We start from the raw sequence: 21160 nt of genomic DNA, 5'->3' as shown, positions 1-21160 counted from the left end.
ATTAAAAGGTTCTTCAATTCCTCCTCACTTTCTGCCATCAAGGTTGTATCATCAGCATATCTGAGGTTGTTGATATTTTTTCCGGCAATCTTAATTCCGGTTTGGGATTCATCCAGCCCAGCCTTTCGCATGATGAATTCTGCATATAAGTTAAATAAGCAGGGAGACAATATACAGCCTTGTCGTACTCCTTTCCCAATTTTGAACCAATCAGTTATTCCATATCCTGTTCTAACTGTAGCTTCTTGTCCCAAATAGAGATTTCTCAGGAGACAGATGAGGTGATCCGGCACTCCCATTTCTTTAAGAACTTTCAATAGTTTGCTGTGGTCGACACAGTCAAATGCTTTTGCGTAGTCAATGAAGCAGAAGTAGATGTTTTTCCGGAACTCTCTAGCTTTCTCCATAATCCAGCGCATGTTTGCAATTTGGTCTCTGGTTCCTCTGCCCCTTCGAAATCCAGCTTGCACTTCTGGGAGTTCTCGGTCCACGTACTGCTTAAGCCTGCCTTGTAGAATTTTAAGCATAACCTTGCTAGCGTGTGAAATGAGTGCAATTGTGCGGTAGTTAGAGCATTCTTTGGCACTGCCCTTCTTTGGGATTGGGATGTAAACTGATCTTCTCCAATCCTCTGGCCACTGCTGAGTTTTCCAAACTTGTTGGCATATTGAGTGTAGCACCTTAACAGCATCATCTTTTAGGATTTTAAATAGTTCAGCTGGAATATCATCACTTCCACTGGCCTTGTTGTTAGCAAGGCTTTCTAAGGCCCATTTGACTTCACTCTCCAGGATGTCTGGCTCAAGGTCAGCAACCACACTACCTGGGGTGTATGAGACCTCTATATCTTTCTGGTATAGTTCCTCTGTGTATTCTTGCCACCTCTTCTTGATGTCTTCTGCTTCTGTTAGGTCCTTTCCACTTTTGTCCTTAATTGTGGTAATCTTTGTACGAAATGTTCCTTTCATATCTCCAATTTTCTTGAACAGATCTCTGGTTTTTCCCATTCTGTTATTTTCCTCTATTTCTTTGCATTGCTCGTTTAGAAAGGCCCTCTTGTCTCTCCTTGCTATTCTTTGGAAATCTGCATTCAATTTCCTGTATCTTTCACTATCTCCCTCGCATTTTGCTTGCCTTCTCTCCCCCGCTATTTTTAAGGCCTCATTGGACAGCCACTTTGCTTTCTTGCATTTCTTTTTCATTGGGATGGTTTTCGTTGCTGCCTCCTGTATAATGTTACGAGCCTCCATCCACAGTTCTTCAGGCACTCTATCCACCAAATCTAAGTCCTTAAACCTGTTTTTCACTTCAACTGTGTATTCATAAGGAATTTGATTTAGATTGTATCTTACTGGCCCAGTGGTTTTTCCTACTTTCTTCAGTTTAAGCTGGAATTTTGCTATAAGAAGCTGATGATCAGAGCCACAGTCAGCTCCAGGTCTTGTTTTTGCTGAGTGTATAGAGCTTCTCCATCTTTGGCTGCAGAGAATATAATCAATCTGATTTCGATGTCGCCCATCTGGTGATGTCCATGTGTAGAGTCGTCTCTTGTGTTGTTGGAAAAGAGTGTTTGTGATGACCAGCTTGTTCTCCTGACAGAACTCTATTAGCCTTTGCCCTGCTTCATTTTGAACTCCAAGGCCAAACTTGCCAGTTGTTCCTTTTATCTCTTGACTCCCTACTTTAGCATTCCAATCCCCTATAATGAGAAGAACATCCTTCTTTGGTGTCATTTCTATAAGGTGTTGTAAGTCTTCATAGAATTGGTCAATTTCAGTTTCTTCAGCACTGGAAGTTGGTGCATAAACTTGGATTACTGTGATGTTAAAAGGACTGCCTTGGATTTGTATCGAGATCAATCTATCATTTTTGAAATTGCATCCCAGTACAGCTTTCGCCACTCTTTTGTTGACTATGAGGGCCACTCCATTTCTTTTACGGGATTCCTGCCCGCAGTAGTAGATATGATAGTCATCTGAACTGAATTCGCCCATTCCCGTCCATTTTAGTTCACTGATGCCCAGGATGTCAATGTTTATTCTTGCCATCTCATTTTTGACCACATCCAGCTTACCAAGGTTCATGGTTCTTACATTCCAGGTTCCTATGCAATACTTTTCTTTACAGCATTGGACTTTCCTTTCGCTTCCAGGCATATCCGCAACTGAGTGTCCTTTCGGCTTTGGCCCAGCCGCTTCATCAGCTTTGGATCTACTTGTACTTGTCCTCCGCTCTTCCCCAGTAGCATGTTGGACGCCTTCCGACCTGAGGGGCTCATCTTCCAGCGTCATATCTTTTATATGCCTGTTGTCTTTGTCCATGGAGTTTTCTTGGCAGGGATACTGGAGTGGGTTGCCAGTTCCTCCTCCAGGTGGATCACGTTTGGTCCAAACTCTCCACTATGACCTGTCCATCTTGGGTGGCCCTGCACGGCATAGCTCATAGCTTCCCTGAGTAATTCAAGCCCCTTCGCCACGACAAGGCAGTGATCCATGAAGGGGTATCATGGCTAGAAATCATTTATACCCCTGTCCTCTTCCATGAATTTGTCTAATCCTCTTCTAAAGCTGTCTTGGTTTGTGGCCATTACTGCCTCCTGTGGGAATGAGTTCCATAGATTTACTTAGAAGGACTTCCTTTCATCTGCCCTGAAAATATCAACATTTAGCTTCATTGGATGTCCACAAGTTCTGGTGTTATGACAGAGGGAGGAAAGCTTTTATCTCTTCCCTTTTTCCATCCACTTTAAAGGATGGGCTAAGTCTAACAAGTTTATAAAATTATGCATCGTATGGAGAAAGTTGATGGAGAAAAGTTCAGTTGGCCACTGTGAGAACAGGATGCTGGACTAGGTGGGCCACTGGCCTGATTCAGGAGGACTCTTCTGATGCTCTCATGGAACCTCCAGGCCAAGAGGCAGTCTATCTAGATTGCTAAGTTCTTAAGGGCATTTGACCAATGTGAGAACAGGATGCTGGATTAGATGAGACAGCAGTCTGATGCAGCAGGCTGTTTGTATATTCTTACATTCCATGTTAGCAAGTTATTATCTTCAGCTCTCAAAAACCTTTGCTTGTTATGTTAACAGAAATGTGATGTGTGTTTTTTTTTAAAATAACAGGACTATTGAGTCAAGAATGTCATTGGCCACCAGCCTTCCCAGCCATCCTGCCTTTGGGGTAGGCTGGCTGATTGGAGAAGCAAGTGGAGAATGAGAAGGGCTCCCCAGTTAGAGCTTGGATCAAATGGAGCTTGAAACGTTGATCCTAAGTAGGCATGCCAGTTTCTGTAAAATGAATTATCAAACTATAGAGTTGGAAGGAATCCCCAAGGTTCATGAAGCCCAACATCCTGCAATGCAGGAATCACAGCCTAAGAATCCCTGACAGGTGGCCATCCAACCTCTGTTTAAAAATCTCCAATGAATAATATAATCATAGAGTTGGAAGGGACCCAAAGGGATATCTACTCCCAACTCGCTGCAGACGGTTTGGACTGGAGGCCCAGTCTAGTGGTGGGGGTGCTTGGTGGAGGTAATGTTCTACTGAGCTGACATCAGGGCTCGCTTGGGATCAGTTTGCAAGCCTTTTGCTTCCTTGGTTAGCATGGCTCTTCCTCCTTAATGCTCATATACGGTAGTTTGCATCGTTTCTGGAAACCAGGCTGGATAAGGAACGTTTGAGGAAGTTGGGGATATTTAACCTGGAGAAGAGGAGATGATTGAGAGGGGATATGAGAGCCATCTTCAAATATATGAAGGGCTGTGATTCTATGATTCTGTGAATTATTAAAGTTGAAGTAGCTTTGTGGTTGAGTCCCCGTGTTCCTTGGTTGTTGGCATTTGTCTTTCTCAAGAGACAATGGAGTGCACCACTGGGGGTAAAGCCAAACTGTTGCAGAGTGTGCACACGGAAATTAAGGCCTCTCTGTGAAAACGTTCCTTCTGGCAATGAAACAAAGGGGGGTTTGGCGGCCGCCATATATTTCATCTGCATCTGAAAGCAGTCGCTGATATAGATCAGCAGAGCTCTGTTTTCTGCCAAGGCACAGGAAGTGTTATCTGTGTCAAGGAAGTTTACCCACTGAGATCGGTAAAGGAAAAAAGAGTGGGATAGATAAAAAGTTTTTTTTTAAGAGATTAATTGAATGAATCACTGGGTTTGTTGAGCACCCTGACTAAGAGAAAAGGTGAGCAAGAGGCAACATGATAGGCGTTTACAAAATGATCCATGGCCTGGAGAAGGATGATAGAGAACAATTCCTCCCCCCCCCCCACCCCCAATAACACTAGAACTCTTGGACATCCCATGAAGCTGAATGTTGGAAGATTCAGGACAGACAAAAGGAAGGACTTCTTGACACAGTGCATATTTAAAATGTGGAACTCCTTCCCTCAGGAGGCAGTGATGGCTACCAACTTGGATGGCTTTAAAAGAGGATTTGACAAATTCATGTAGGAGAGGGCTGTTGATGGCTACTAGCCACAATGGCTATGCTCTGCCTCCACTGTCAGAGGCAGTAGTGCTTTTGAATAGAATTTGCTGGAAACCATAGGAGGGGAGAGTGCTCTTGTGTTTGAGTCCTACTTACTGGTTTCCCTTTGGGGCATTTGGTTGGCCACTTTGAGAACAGGATACTAGAGCAGATAGGCCATTGTCTTGTGTTCTTGAGAGATCTTAAAGAATTGACATGTGACTGGACATCTCCAGAAGGTTCTGCCTGAGGTTTGGGCAGACGAGTCCCATATCTGTAAGTGTACAGAGGACCACTTGGACAATAGAAGTAAGCACGTCCAAAAAAAAAAACTCCACCACCCTGTCACTCTCCTGTCAGGTTTATCCTGGTGACCAGAAAGTGAACTTCTAAAAATGTCAGAAGAGCCATTCCAGATCCAGCAAAGGGCCAATCTAGTCCAGTCTCCTTTTTTCATAACCAGATGCCCCAACAGGAACCCCTGCTAGCAGGATCTGAACACAAGGTCCCCCTCCCCTTCTCTGGTTTCCAGCAACTGGCATCCAGAAGCATTGCTTCTTCTGACTGTTGAGGCAGAACATAGCCATTGTGGCTAGTAGCCATCAATAGCACTCTCCTTCATGAATCTGATCCTGTTTTAAAGCCATCCAAGTTGGTGGCCATCACAGCCTCCCTTTGGGTCCTTCTGAACCCTACAATTCTACGATTGTATTATTCATTAGAGGTTTTTAAACAGCTTAGGAGGCCACCTATCGGGGATGCTTTAGTTGCGATTCCTGCATTGCAGGGGGTTAGACTAGATGACCCCTGGGGTCACTTCCAACTCTACAGTTCTATGATTCTATGTCTTAATCTCTGCGTTTGGCACAGCTGTACCCTGCACTGAAGGCAACAGCCTGAACAAACAAGCTACTCCTAGTTGAGCCCCGTTCATGTTCGGGCAAATGCCATTCTTCCCTCCTCTGTTTTTACAACACATATTATAATATATATTTGGAGCAGTGATGTGATCTGGCAGCATAAATTCAGTTGATGCCTTAATTACCACCTCTGAAGGATGTAATCTGCGTTTTTTAATGCGCTACAAGGAACGGCCGTGTTTGGGAAGAAAAGGTGTTGTTAAGTCAGTTGTTGTCAACAGCCTCAGGAGTGATTTGGCTACCCGCCACACCACGGGCAGAAGCTTAATGGACACAATCCACTGCCCTTGGGCATGTTTATGTTGCCTCCTGTTGGTGCTGGTGAAGCACACACCCCCACCCCATGGTCCAATGTAGTGGGAAATGAATTAATATATACACGGATAGATAGCTTCAGAAGGCAGTAAAAAGAAAGCATTAAAACAATGTTCGAGGGCGGGCAATATTGTAAAAAAGAGAAAGCCTAGAACAGCTTTAGCAATCAGTCCTGCCAGGCAAAGAGCTCATAAATGAACTCTGATTCCCACTGCTGTAAAGGGCGGAGCTCCCTGCCTGATGATATGGATACCTGGCAGACCCAAAAAAGAAAATAACAGAACACCACTAGTCATCACATACAGCTCCCAAGTTAAAACAGTACAACGCATCATCAGAGATCTACAACCTCTCCTAGACAATGACAGTTCTCTTTCTCAAGCTCTGGGAGGAAGACCCTTCATCGCCCACAAACAGCCACCCAATCTCAAACAGCTCCTCACCCACAATAATACAAAAACAGGACTCAACATGGACACTGGTACCAGAGCCTGCAATAAACCCAGATGCCAACTTTGCTGCCACATAAACCCGGATAACACCATTACTGGTCCCAACAACATCAAACACACCATCTCAGGACTATTTAATTGCTCATCTTCCAACATTGTGTATGCAATCAAATGCCAACAGTGCCCTTCAGCTCTCTATATTGGACAAACAGGCCAAACCCTACGCCAAAGGATAAATGGACATAAATCTGATATCAGGAATCACAAGACAGAGAAACCAGTAGGAGAACACTTCAATCTCCCAGGACATTCTATAAAAGATCTCAAAGTAGCTGTCTTAATACAAAGAAATTTCAGAAATAGACTGGAAAGAGAAGTGGCTGAATTGCAACTAATCACCAAACTTAAAACCATGGAGAAACCTGGTTTGAACAAAGACATTGGATTCTTATCTCATTATACATAACAAAGCTATCTTTAGCCATCTCACCCCTTACCTTCCCCTGCAAGACTAATTGCAGCCGTTTAGAATCGTCAACAGGTTTTCCACACTTATCAGCCTATCACCCATTCCCACTACCCTTCTGAGTAATACCCCTCCCCACTCCCCCACTATATTTAAGGATCTGGTGACTTCTGTTTCAGTGTATCTGAAGAAGTGTGCATGCACACGAAAGCTCATACCAGGAACAAACTCAGTTGGTCTCTAAGGTGCTACTAGAAAGAATTTTCGATTTTATTTGTATTCCACCCTTTATCTGTAGATCTCAGGGTGGTTCACAACATACACACACACACACACACACACACACACACACACACACACACACTGCTCATGGCAGCAACTTCCTTCTGAAGGTTCCTTCCTTGGGCTGGAGGTGGGGCAGCACAGGTAGCAAACAGAGTCTCTCTCCCTTCACAGTTCTTCCTCTGGAATCAGCTCCCTTAAAAAGACTCCTGGGCAATGCAGGTGGAAAGAACCATTACCTGCTTGCCAATTCATTACCTGCCCTCCCGTCACCACTGTGGTGTGGCCAGTGTGATAAAAGGATGCTGAATTATATGGATCACTGGCCTGATCAAGAAGGTTCTTAAGTTCTAAGGCTAGCTTATTTTTATTGTTTTATACAATGTTCTAATGACAGGAGGGGAAGAGGGCTCTTGTGCTCAGATCTTCCTTGCTGACTTCTCACAGACACCTGGTTGGCCACTGTGACAACAGGATTCTGGACTAGATGGGCCACTGGCTGATCCAGCAGGTTCTTCTTATCTTCATGCTGATCTTCCAAAGCAGCATTGTCTGGTCCTGATGTTGACGCTGATGGCACCCATCTCGCTGCAGAGCAGATGCCACAATTTCAGGGGCAGGGAGATTTGCTACTGAGAGGCAAATCTGCGTTTGGGTGACCTCAGGCTATGTTTTCCAGAGAGTTCCTGTTTTGTTTGTCCACCATCTCATAATATTAACAGATCAGGTGCTCCATAGAGGACTGTTGCTTGTCACTGCAGGTCTGTTCCTTTTGTTCTTTTCTGGTAACGAAGACTTGACCCGCTTGCTAGTAGGTGTGAGTCAGCCTTTATGTTACTCCCCTCCACACCCTGAATTGAAAAAGTCCCTAAACTTTGCTAGTTGCAGGACATCTGGGACTTTGGTTGGCCACTGTGAGAAGAGGTTATAGGACTGGCTGGGCCAATGGCCTGATCCAGGAGGCTCTTCTAATGTTATTCTGCTCTTGTACTCAAATACTGCTTGAGTGTTTCCCACTGGGGCATCTGACTGGCCACTTTGAGAACAGGAGGCTGGGCTAGATGGGTCACCAGCCTGATGCAGCAGGTAGTTCTTATCTTCTGATGTTCCTAACATGCGACTGACATGCGACTGGTTGATTTGATTTGATTTGATTTAATATATTTCTATGCCGCTTTTCATTCAAATGAATTCCAAAGCGGCTTACAAACAATAAATAACAATGACATAATAGCCTAAATCAGGGGTCTGCAACCTTTAAGACACAAAGAGCCACTTGGACCCGTTTCCAAAGGAAAAAAAAACACCTGGGAGTCGCAAAACCATTGCGACATTTAAAACAAATATAACGCTGCATATATTGTTTCTTACCTTAATGCAATAATAATAAATAACGTATAGGAGCCAATGCAAAGTATAATTAGTAAAAACAACAAGAATAAGTTCTTACTTTTTTGCATTGACTCAGGGGCGTACCCAGGATCAAAACTGGGGGGGGGGGGGCAAGCCATGGTCCTTCAGGTTGTGACATTTCAGCACGGAAAGGCGAATGAAACCAAAATTTTAGGGAAATTATATATAATTATAGCAGTGCTTTATTACAGTAGTTATTACAATTATTTGCTTGGTTTTTTAAAAATTTTATTCTAGTTACATGTCTTATACCAGGGGTGGCCAACTCCCAAGAAACTGTGATCTACTTTCAGCAGTGATCTACCCCCGTTTTTTGGGGTTCAGCTCAAAGTTGTTTTGGGGGGGTGTGGTGGGTGGGAGAGAGGGCTTCCCCCTCTAAGATAGCTTGGCAAGCGAACTAAGAAAGAAAGAAAAAGGGGGGTGGGAATGGAAAAGTGGGGTGGAAAAATATAAATTGGGGGTGTGGTGGGTGGGAGAGAGGGCTTCCCCCTCTAAGATAGGTTGGCAAGCGAATTAATAAAGAAAGAAAAAGGGGGGTGGGAATGGAAAAGTGGGGTGGAAAAATATAAATTGGGGGTGTGGTGGGTGGGAGAGAGGGCTTCCCCCTCTAAGATAGGTTGGCAAGCGAACTAAGAAAGAAAGAAAAAGGGGGGTGGGAATGGAAAAGTGGGGTGGAAAAATATAAATTGGGGGTGGGGTGGGTGGGAGAGAGGGCTTCCCCCTCTAAGATAGGTTGGCAAGCGAATTAATAAAGAAAGAAAAAGGGGGGTGGGAATGGAAAAGTGGGGTGGAAAAATATAAATTGGGGGTGTGGTGGGTGGGAGAGAGGGCTTCCCCCTCTAAGATAGGTTGGCAAGCGAATTAATAAAGAAAGAAAAAGGGGGGTGGGAATGGAAAAGTGGGGTGGAAAAATATAAATTGGGGGTGGGGTGGGGTGGGGAGAATATCTATTAAAAATATGTAGTAGTTTAAAAAATAAAAATAAAGGGGGGAAATCTTTTTCTTCTTTTTCCTTTTTTTGAAAACAAAAACAAAAGGGGAAGAGAAAAGAAAAAGGGGGGATAGAGGGAGAAAAGGGTAATAATAAAAATTCAAATAGAGTGGCTGCAGCAGCTGTGGGGGGTGTTTGTTTATTTTTCGTTTGTTTGTTTGTTTTAAAAATGGGATTTCTCCCCTTGGATTAAAAAAGGAGGGGAGGAAAAAAAAGAGAGGGGGGGTGGGAGAGCAAGGCAAAAAGCCAAAAAGCAAAAAACAGGTTTTTTTGGGGGGGAATCGCGCCAGGCTCTGCAGCGCGCCGGCCTCGGGGCTCCGGGCCCCCGAGCCGCCCTTGGGGCCATCGTTGAGCATGTACACCGCCCGCAGCGAGCGCTGGCGAAGCACCGGTTGGCGGAGGTTTCAGAAGCAGCCCGGACGTTTTCGCCGCCGCCGCCCGGCCTTCCTGTTGCACAGCGGCGCAGGAAGGCTCCGAGTCCCGGCCGGGCCCCCGGGTGCCCCCCGGATCCCGCTGCCAAAGAGGCGCCGGACGGCGAGGCGGAGCAGCAAAGCCAGGCGGAGGCGGCAGCAGCACCATCCGGCGACCGACGCCGGGAAGGTCCCCCGCCCGCCCGCCTCTCCGGGGAGCGGGGAAGGCACAACGGAGCCAAGCCCCACAAGGACACCCCAGCTGCCCGCCGGGCCCGACACTCCAAGGAGGGAAGCGGGCAGGCGCGGCGGGTCAGGAGGATGGCACGGCGGGCGCAGCCCAGGCGGGCCAGGAGCGCAGCGCAGTGCCCCCACACTCCGCACCACCTCCGCGCCCCAGGCAGCCGCCCCGGAGCCGAAGGAGGAGCGCCTGTTGCGCGCTCACAGTGGCGGGCCACGGCGGGGACGGCCCCGCTCCGCTCCGCCAACTGCGCTGCCGCCGTCGCACCAGGCCCTGCCCCTGCGCCTCCCCCCGGCTGCCCCCTCCCTCCCTCTCTCTCTGCCCCCTGCAAACCGCCCCTCCATCGCGGGCAGGGCTGGCGCGTCTTCCCTCCGGCCGAGGAGTTCTCAGGCGCAGTGCCCCCACCACTCCGCGCCACCTCCGCGCCCCAGGCAGCCGCCCCGGAGCCGAAGGAGGAGCGCCTGTTGCGCGCTCACAGTGGCGGGCCGCGGCGGGGACGGCCCCGCTCCGCTCTGCCAACTGCGCTGCCGCCGTCGCACCAGGCCCTGCCCCCGCGCCTCCCCCCGGCTGCCCCCTCCCTCCCTCTCTCTCTCCCCCCAGCAAACTGCCCCTCCATCGCTGGCAGGGCTGGCGCGTCTTCCCTCCGGCCGAGGAGTTCTCAGGCGCAGTGCCCCCACCACTCCGCGCCACCTCCGCGCCCCAGGCAGCCGCCCCGGAGCCGCGGCAGGGCCGCGAAAGAGCCGCATGCGGCTCCAGAGCCGCAGGTTCCCTACCCCCGGCCTAAATACAGCCTGAACCATAAAGAATAATTAACAAACAATCAGTGGAAACAATTACAGTCTGTAAAACACTGTTAGCAAAGTAACAATTAAAAAATAAGCTAAACATCACAATTGAAGCAAAAGTCATATGACTAACAAATCAATACAGCATTTATAATCTAGAAAACAATATTAACTACATCAGCAAAGTAGCCACCAAAAAATAAACTTGTTAAGTTCATACACACACACTCCACACCCCCTTGACTCATAATCTTTCACTCTGTTCAGCTCCTTAAAATACCCTGGGGTGCATCGACCATACCCCACCTTGTGTCTCGCGGGAAAAGACCTGGGTTCTCTTCTTGCAAATCTTCCGAGAGTCCAGTGAATGTGTTGCCCCTGGCAACTTCTCCATTCCACTGGGATGGTGGAGTTGTGCTTGTTGCCCATTGCAAACAGCTATCACACCACTTACTCGTCGAAGTTTTCTGGGTTTAATTGCTTCCTTGTATATGATTGCTACCCTGTCCTCTGCCACAATAATAATGCTGCAACAACCATCCAATCTGTTCTCTGTTATGTAAAGTGAAAGACAAATTCTGGATCATGGTGACCTTGAAAGCCGCTATTCTTTTGTTACTTATTACAGCATAAGGTTGCACATTACCATTGAACTTCTGATTCAAAACGTTTTTTAAAAATACATTCTTCCCCGTAAACCTGGCTTATATGTATTTTTGTAGGAAATTAGCTTAATCATAGTTACTATTGACCAAGTTTTCTCAATCCATTCAGATACAGTAGGAGATACACCTTTTTCAATCTTTTAGCAATTATAATCTCATCAATAGTTATGAGGATAAACACTGTTTCTTGGTCATTCTCTGGAATAACATATTTTAGGTAACAAAGCAGAAATATTTTACGTTACATTGTTATATGATATCCTAACATATTAGAGGTGTTAGCCTGAACAGATTTCTAGAATATTGACTTTCTTTTAGAGAAAAGCTGCTTCTCCACCTGTAAAGTCCCTTGGGTATTGCAACTCAAGGCAGGTGTAGGATGAGAAGTAAAATCTGGGGTGTAGTGACCTCCCTTAGGGGATCCCACATTCCTCGGCATTGAGGTATCCTCGCCTTTTTGAAACTTTATACCGGCCTCAGCACCTGGATAATGAGTTTACAGCCTACAATGCACTAAATTGTAATCTGTGCTGTTGCAAAGAACGTGTCTGCCAAAGAATCCAGAGTGCTCTGATTGTGTGTGTGTGTGTGTATGTATATATATATATATATATATATATATATATATATATATATATATATATATATATGAGAATGAGAGAGTGATCATGGGATGCTCATCAGATTTGCAGTTGTCATCAAATTCATGGAGGAGAGGGGGTATCAAGGGCTAGTAGCCACAATGGCTATGCTCTGCCTCCACAGTCTGAGGCAGCAATGCTTCTCAGTGCCAGTTACTGGAAAATGCACAAGGGGAGAGGGCTCTTGTGCTCAAATCCCGCTTGCTGGCTTCCCAAAGGCATCTGGTTGGCCCCTGTGGGACCAGGGACTAGACCACATGGGGAAACTTTGGCCTGATTCAGCAGGGTCATGTTCTTACAAGAACACAAGCAACATCTAGAGGCCCACAGGTTCCCCACATTGTCAGACAATGCAGAATACCCCCAGGCCTGTCTTTGGATGGACACATCCATCTTTTGTATTTTGGTTAGCAAACTAGTTAAAGATGTATTAATTTCAATATGGGTAAATATCAGGTTCTCCACTTAGGCAGGAATAACCAGACACACACACATAGGATTGAGGACGCCTGGCTTGACAATGTGAAAAAGATCGGGGGGGGGGGGGGTGTATTAGGAAACACCAAGCTTAATGTGAGCCAACAGTGTGATGCAGCAGCAAAAAAGGCTATTATGCAATTCTAGACTGAATCAGCAGAAGTTGAGTGTCCAGATAAAGGGAAGTGATAGTACTGCTCTATTTAGCCTTGGACAGAGTCTGTCCGACAACCCTGTTTATGGTGGATATCGATAAGCTGGAAGGTGGGCAGAGGAGGGCGGCCAAGATGATGAAGAGCCCAGAAACAGGAGGGAGAGGTGGCCACCAACTAGATAGCTTTAGAAGAGGATTATACATATACGCTGAGAAGATGGCTATTTAGGGCTGCTACCACAATGACTATGCCTCCACAGTCTGAGGCAGCCAAAATTCTTGAATACCACTTGCTAGAAACAGCTGGAGGGGAGAATGCTTTTGTGCTTGAATCCTGCTTATGGATGTTCCATTGGAGCATCAGAACTACCCCTGTGAGGACAGGATACAGGACCTGTTGGTCCATTGGCCTCATCCAGCATGGCTCTTCTAACATTCATATAAAGATGGCCATAGGCAGTGTTAACTGTGTGGCATTGTCCCTTTTGCCAGCTGCTTTTTTATGTGTGTTTCAGCCCCAAAGGTGGAACTTAAGACCCCTTGTCTTCCAGGTGGCATTGCTGAAGTTCTTCTCCCCTGAAGAAAGGCCTTTTTTCGGGGAAGGAAGCCGCCGTGTCCGGAGGAATAAGCGGAGCAAGAACAGCGAAGGATCAGAGGGTGAGAGAGAATCTTTACCTTTTCTGTTTTAATGTTGCATTTCAACACACTTCATAGCCAGCAGTCAGGCATTGCAGGGGGTTGGGTTCCCTTCCAGCTCTATGATTCTTCTGAGCCACTATACGAAGAAATAGGAGCCACAGCTCTTCTCTCTTTCCCTAAACAGGGAGATGTCCTAAGATCATGTGCTCCATCCCACCTGCCTTTGACCCAGCCATCAGCTGAGGCCAGGCACCTCTCTCTGAAAGCTGCTCCGCAGGGAAGGAATGCAAGAGCTCTTGAGGCACAGCCTCTCAGGGATTGTTGCCTTTCAGAATTCACAGCATTCAACTTATTGTGGGCTTCGGCTTAAACTCCCACAGGAAGCTATGATGGCCACCAATCTAGATGGCTTTCAGGTGGCGGTCTCTCCTTTGTTGGAGGTTCTGGCAAGAAACTCAAGACAGCTCTGTGAGATCCTCCCAGAGTCTACCAAGCAAGGTGGAGAGCTTCTAAGCTCTTTCCACGCCTGGAGAACCCTGCGCAAAAAGAGCTCCTGAGCTTTCTGCACGCTTAATTTGTGCTATTTCAACTGGCTGTCCATCAAACACGTAAAGTTGAAATCATGCAAACTAAAAGGCGCTCAAGTTGCAAGCATTGTAGCTCATAGTTCATAGGCAGGGTGAAGCATGCTTAACGGGATCCTTCTTTTCGGCTTGCGTTAAAGGCTGCACCACAGCTATCTATCGCGCACGGTTCTGCCTTCCCCTGCAGGCGTTGAGGTGGGAATCCAAACAGAGCTCTGTCTGTTACACAGCTGACAGATTTTGCCACAGTTCTAACATATGCAGACTCATGTGTTTCAACAAAATACCCAGAGGGCTCTTGGCTAGAATTAAGAGTTTATTTTTATATACCACAGCACTCTTTTTAAAAAAACAAAAAAACAACTCAATGCCACGCTATTAAAATTCAACAATTCAAGCTGCAGTTCAACAGCTGTGTTTCTGTTCCATTTTCTAACACTTAATGCAGAACACTCAAGAACATAAGAATAGTCTGCTGGATCAGGCCAGTGGTTCATCTAGTCCAGCAACCTGTTCTCACAGTAGCCAGCCAGATTCCTGTTGTGAGAAACCAGCAAGCAGAATTCAAGCCCAAAAGCACTTTCTCCGCTCCTGTGATTTCCATAAGAACATGAGAAGAGCCTCGTGGATCAGGCCAATGCCCCTCATAGCTGGTAGCACTCTCTTCCATGAATTTGTCTAATCCTCTTTTCAAGCCATCCAATTTAGTGCCATCACTTCCTCCTGCAGGAGGATGTTCCATAGTTTAACTAAAGAAGTCCCTCATTTTTATCTGTCCTGAATCTCCCAACATTCAGTTTCATTGCATGTCCACAAGTTCTAGTGTTATGAGAGAGGGGGAAGCTGGACGGATATGGGAAGATCCCTCCCTGCAGATATATTCTAAGAAGGGAAAGCAATCTGCATCAAAAAGGTCAAATTTAGCCTCTTCCCCAGACCACCCTGTATCTGTGTCTGGTCAAGCCTTCTGACGAAGCGATGTCCCAGACGTTATCAGAACGTGCTTCACGGGGTAAAGCACCATGAGATTTCCAATAAAGGGCAATAACTAACCTGGCATCCACTAGTAGCGTTGAGACTAGATTTATATTTGTGATGGAGGGCTTGGCATCATTCTCTAAAGAAAGAAGAGCCCAAAAAGGGCAGAATTAGTGCTGTTACAGGCACCACATAGCCCATCCCACATTTGTTTAGTGTGCCAGCACCTACACTTTGGAACTCCCTGCCTATTGACACCAGGCAGGTACATTCACTGTATTCTTTTTGGTGCCTGCTAAAAACATTCTTGTTTAGACAAGCCTGTCCAAATGTTTATGAAGTTAAGGTGTATTCTAATCTTGCTTTTAGCAGGGAAAGAGAAATGCTGTTGGGTGACAGAGAAGGCGGAAATGTTCTGCTCCCCTACTTTGCCTTTGTCTTCACCCAAACGAAAGCAGTGCCCAACCAGGTGATAACAGAGTAAATGATGTAGGGAGAAACAACAGTGACCTTACTGTGAGTGTCTGCTGTAGAGGGAGTGGATGGGCCATTGACCTGATCCATCGGGCTCTACTTAGGTTTTCATGTTCTTTGTCCAGAGGCTATCCCAGAGTGATTCATAGGTGTGGTTTTGAAATTTGTTAAAACCAGTGCCGTTTCGAAAGGCTAAGCCCACCATCTTGATTCAAACAGGGGCGCCCAGCCATCTCCAGACATAGATGGTAATCTGCGCCAAGGGACTGCGCCAAGCAGAGCAACAATTCTCTGCAAGATACTGTGGAAGAGTGAACACGTAATTAAGGAAGAAAATATGTGACATTAATTCAACATTGCAGGGAAAACAGATTTATAGGAAGGGAAGATTTTTCTTCATGTCTCATACTTTTAAAAAAAAGAGACTTCTGGCTACTTCTAGCATAGTTGAACACTGGCTGGGATGACTAATCCTTCTGTCAGCAGGTTTTTTTGCTTCATATTTTGTTTGTGGCTCACAGGTGAAGAGAGAGCTGGAGAAATAAACCTCTATCCTTGCAAGCTGCAACCTGCTGCAAAAGGGCAGGAGATTTTCAGCGTTTGCAGTCGTGCTGAGAGTCAGTAGAGAGAGCCTGGTGCTGGAACTGAGGTGCAGGAATGGTTCCCTGGGACAATCCCAGTAGGGTTGGCAACATGGCCAGTGGACAGTATCATAAATACTATTATACAAATCTGTGGTGTGACTGCCTTTGGAATATACTGTCATCCGTACTGGTCACTGATCCTCAAAAGGGATACTGTAGAGTTGTAAAAGAAAAGGGCAGATCAAATCAGCAAGGGAATGGAATGATTCCCCCACGAAGAAAGTTTGCAGCATTTGGGAATTTTTAGTTAAGAAAAGGCAATCAGGAGTTGATGGAAGTTTATAAAATTATGCATGGCATGGAGAAAGTGGAGAGGAAATCTTTCCTCCCTCCTAACAATAGAACTCAGGGATACCCAGTGAAGGTTGTAAGATTCAGGATAGATAAAAGAAAGGACTTATATTTGATAAACAGTTGTTAAACTGTGGAACTTGATCCCATAGGAGGCAGTGATGGCCACCAACTTGGATGGCTTTAAAAGAGGATTGGACAAATTCATGAAGGAGGAGAGAGATATTGATAGCTACTAACCACTATGACTATGCCCTGCCTTATAAAGGTCAGAGGCAACAATTCTACTGAATACCAGTTGCTGGAAACCACAGGAGGGGTTAGGGCTGTTGTGCTCAATCCTGCTTGCTGACTTCCCACAGACATCTGACTGGCTACTGTGAGAATAGGATGCTATATTAGATGGACCATTAACCTGATCCAGCAGATTCTTCTTATGTGTAGGGAAATGCATGTGTGCCAGTGAGAAGGGTGTTTAGAAAGGAAAAGACAGAGAGACTGAGCTCTTTGACCAGCAAAGGCTCTGGGCGAGAGAGAGAGAGAGAGAGAGAGAGAGAGAGAGAAAGTGTAGCCCCCTCCTCCACTCGACCCAGGCCCTTTTATTAAACATGGGGGGAACGTTACAGAATTCAAATCAGCAAATCAGATTCCTCCAACACACCTCAAGGAGTCTTCAGGTGGTAGGCATCAGGTAACAAAGACTTACATGAGAGACCCAGAAAACTTACACATTCCTACACATCAAAGGATAGGGTAGATGGCCAGGAACAGGAAAGTCATAAAGATAGCAGGAGGGTAGCGGGAAAGTGGCAGGGAAGTGAGATTTAAACATCCTGGCACCAAAACTCTTGCTGTTTACCTCTCCCCTCTAAAGATTAGGGATCAAAGAGCCTAGGATTAACACAGGAATGCAAAGGTACCATTTGGTTTAGCAGAGACTCTTGCTCTTATGGCAACGTGACTGCCAGCTTAGAGGAAATGGAGAATAGAAAAAACCAGATGGATGCTACACTTATGTTCTTACAGGAGTTGTCATTCAGCAATGTCCAGAGGCCCAGAGGTTTCCCACACTGACCTCAGACACTTCCATCTTTTGCATTTTGATTAGCAAACTGGTTTCAATATGGGTAAATATCAGGTTCTCCACTTAGGCAGAAATAACCAGATGCACACATATAGGATGGGAGACACCTGGCTTGACAACATCTGACGGCCCTGGTCCACTAGGCGCTGAGGTGGATTGCACCCTGTGCCTTGCAGAGTCAGGCCCAGGTTGTCATTGGGCCCAACATTGGCGGTAGCAACAAGCAGCTCTAGCTCTCCCATTGCCACCCTACCACCGCACTTACCTGACCTGGGGTTCTGGATCATGAGCTCTACCGGTCAAAATGGGAGCCTCACCCTCTCCTGCTGGAAACAAACCAGGACTGCTCCAAGAAAATGCACATGGCAAAAAGGAGTGCTAGGCCCTGGTGGGCCGTCCCCTTACCCACTTGTGATTGGCCAAGCGGATAGCCAGCCAATCAGGATTTTAAAAAAATGATCCCCCACTGCTCACCTCCCCCTGTGGCACCTTAGCCTCGTGCTGTGGCCTCCCCTTTGTGCAATTTTCACAAATCCTGGGTTCCTCCAGGGGGCCATATGGCCCTCGGTTGGGAAACACTGGGCTAGACGACCCTAGAGTTCCTTCCAACTCAACAATTCTATGAATCTATAGTCCTCATTCACACCACTCCTTATTCACTGCAGGGTCTTGTGCACTCGTGTTATTTCCTGAGCAAATCTAATAAGCGCTTAATCTGCAGAATATGAAAACGTAAGGACAAGTACATAAGCTGGATCAGGCCAATAGTCCATGTAGTCCAGCATCCTGTCCTTACAGTGGCCAACCAAATGCCCCAAAAGGAAAGCTGAAAGCAGGATCCAAGCACAACACAACTCTCTCCTCTTGTGGTTTCCAGCAACTGGGATTCAGAAGCATTGCATGCAATGGGTTTTTCATCATCTAAGAACACTGACACATATTTCCTGGTCTATATTCCTCTGTGCCACTCCTTTGTGATCCTCAAGACCATGAAGTTTTTTCTTATTTTGCTGGTGGATGAATGAAGATCAGCTTCGTGTTCAGCCGTCTGATTTTGCAGCTCCTTTTTCCGTTATGAGCCTGATCTTGATGTCTTAACTCCCCATCCCTGAGCTCAAGCGGTTGCAATTGCACAATTGCCTTTCTCCTGCCAAGACACTTTTGCTGACAAGTTTGGGCTGAATTGGACAAGTATTTGAGTAATTTTGTAATTAGCTGCATGTCTGAGGTTTTCCTAACCTTTTTTATTTTTTAAGTTGACATTTCTTCATGTTTTGGAGAACCGATGAGGTTGTCTCAGTCTATATGCATTAAAGGATGAGGCTGACTCTTTCCAACAAATCTCAGCTGCTTGTCCAAAATTCGGACCTTCTGCTGTCCTGCTTGCACCTTGTACAGGTTTATTTTTTAAAATTCGTTTTATAAAAACTTGACACCTCTTAATTGTAAAACAACCTCATGGTAGTTTACAAAAAAATATATTCAGGAAAGGAGTTACAAGACTTTAAAACATACAAAAGTTAAAATATTAAAACACATCAACTTTCGAAGCACCTGGGCAGGCTTAACGAAACAAGAATGTTTTTTGTAGGAACCAAAAAGGGAACAGCGAAGGCACCTACTTGATATCAGTATCAGTAGCCACTGGCGAAGGAAGAGGAGTGTGTGGGGAGCGCACCGCCCCCCGGCAGTGTGAACCCAGTGGGGTGCCATCGCTGTTGTCCCCCCCACCCGTGCTGGGCGCCGCGCCACGCCCCCAGGACGTGCGCCAGCCCTGCCCCCACCTGCTCTCCGTCACTGTCAGTAGGTAGGGAGTGCCAAAGCGTAAGTGTTGCAACACTAAATGATTTGAGTTCTTGCAAATTTGGGACAGGGATTTTGTGGCACCTGTAACAGTGCTTCTTCCGGTGATTGAAGTGGTTGTATGGGTAAGGCAAAATCTCACAGGTAAACTGGTCCCAGGCTGGAAAGTGCCTCCTGTTCAGTGCCACAACTTGGCTTTTTCCTGAAACCGTTTGTGCAAATCTTGGGGGAGAGTTTATCCTCTAAAATTCATTATTGTTATACATAGAATTGTAGAGTTGGAAGGGGCCCCCAGGGGTCATGTAGTCCAGCTGCATACAATGCAGGAATAGCAGCGAAAGAATCCCAGTTAATACTGAGCTAGATGAACCCCGAATAAAGAGTGGGTTGAATTCTACATGAAGCAACTTCCTATCTTCCTTGTGGCTCTTCCCACTGTATTCTATAGCCTCTCCTTATTGTGAGCGGTGCAGTAAGACAAAATATGCTCAGAGTTAGACCGAGTTTGCTTCTTTAGTTCATTTATGTGCCCCCACCCTACCTACAGTGGTGTCTTTAAAGATATGTGGTTTCATCTGCACATATAGACAACCTGAACATAGATTGAAAGATCCCACACCCAACACCAGTGTTGCAGCTACCACAGTTTCCCAAGTGATAAGAGACTCAGGGCTGGGGTTCCCAGGCTTACCCAGGTTTGGTTTATTTGTAAGGAAGGTCAGTGGAGACTTCAAGACACTGTATATGTTTTTATTTACACATATATCCAAGGTGATCATAGGATGGCAGGGCCAAAAGCTTGCAAAGGTATTATTCTCTCCATCTTGCGTTATCAGCTGTTTCCCCCCCCCTCCTCTCTGCCCTGGGAATGTTTCCAAGAGAGATGAGGCCTTCATGAGCTGGAGGCTACAGCTAATTCTCTGAAGTATGAGAAGAGGTTTGACTTATGTCTTCTGTGCCACAGGTTCTCTTATTACACAACACAACACACACACAAAAAACGTATCTGTGGGACACACATTATCAGCTGTCTCTTTCTGCTGCTCCTGAATTAGAATTGTAGAGAGTTGGAAGGGACTCCAAGGGTCATCTACATCCTACATTGGAAGTTTTTGAGCAGCGGTTGGATGGCCATCTGTAGGAGATTCTTTGCTTCTGATTCCTGCATGGGAGCGGGGCTAGATGACCCTTGGGGTACCTCCAGACCTTACAATTTTATGATTCTATGACTTCTTGGAACTGGAGAAGAGTCTCTTCTCAGTTTTTTTTGTCTGTTAGGGAGTTGAGGAGAGAGAGTTGGTCTTACCCCCACTCTAAATTGAATGTGATCATAATGCTTGGCCACCTTCCTAAGGAAACTCAGGCAGATGATTTTAACATTGCAACGAATTTGTTCCCAGCTAAGAAGGGTGCCAATTCTTGCAATAAAGTCATAGAATGAAGGGGAAAGGGGGAGAAACGTGAGTTTGGCATTAGGAACTTAAATTCTTCTTTTTAATTGCTCTGATTATAACTTGGTTCTTTGTGAGGGTGTGGCCCATTGAAGAGCATAAGAGTCTGGTTGCTGGATCAGGCCAGTGGCCCATCTAGTCCAGCATCCTGTTCTCATAGTGACTGACCAGGTGCTCTCATGAGAAAACCTCAAGCAGGATTTGAACACAAAAGCAGCCTTCTCCCCTCCTGGGGATTCCAGCAACTGGTATTCAGAAGCATTGGCATTGCAGCTAATAATCATTTGTAGCCCTCTGCTCCTCCAAGAATATGTGCACACCCCGTTTAAAGCCATCCCAAGTAGATGACCATCACTGACTCCTAGGGGAATGAGTTCCACAGTTTAACCCTGCACTGTGTGAAGAAGGACTTTCTTTTCTCTGTCCTGAATCTGCCTCTCCTTCCATTTTGTTCCCCTTTTATGTTAAGGGGTTTAAAATAATATCCCAGGACATTAATGTAGCCGATGAAATATGATTTCATTATT

The 21160-nt window shown here is 46.0% G+C and overlaps 1 protein-coding gene across 5 annotated transcripts in view; it reads left to right on the top strand.

Annotated features, from left to right (window-relative positions):
* Positions 1-21160, top strand: part of EDA (ectodysplasin A) — a 56268-nt gene that overhangs the window by 21411 nt on the left and 13697 nt on the right. For all 5 annotated transcript variants that reach the window (XM_033137442.1, XM_033137440.1, XM_033137441.1 and 2 more), the window contains exon 2: positions 13237-13342. In XM_033137442.1, the coding sequence (XP_032993333.1) occupies positions 13237-13342 (106 nt within the window). The remainder of the gene's footprint in view (positions 1-13236; positions 13343-21160) is intronic.

This window comes from Lacerta agilis, chromosome Z (assembly GCF_009819535.1).
Source record: "Lacerta agilis isolate rLacAgi1 chromosome Z, rLacAgi1.pri, whole genome shotgun sequence".
Taxonomy (NCBI): Eukaryota; Metazoa; Chordata; class Lepidosauria; order Squamata; family Lacertidae; genus Lacerta; species Lacerta agilis.
This window is presented reverse-complemented; position numbering and strand designations above follow the sequence as displayed.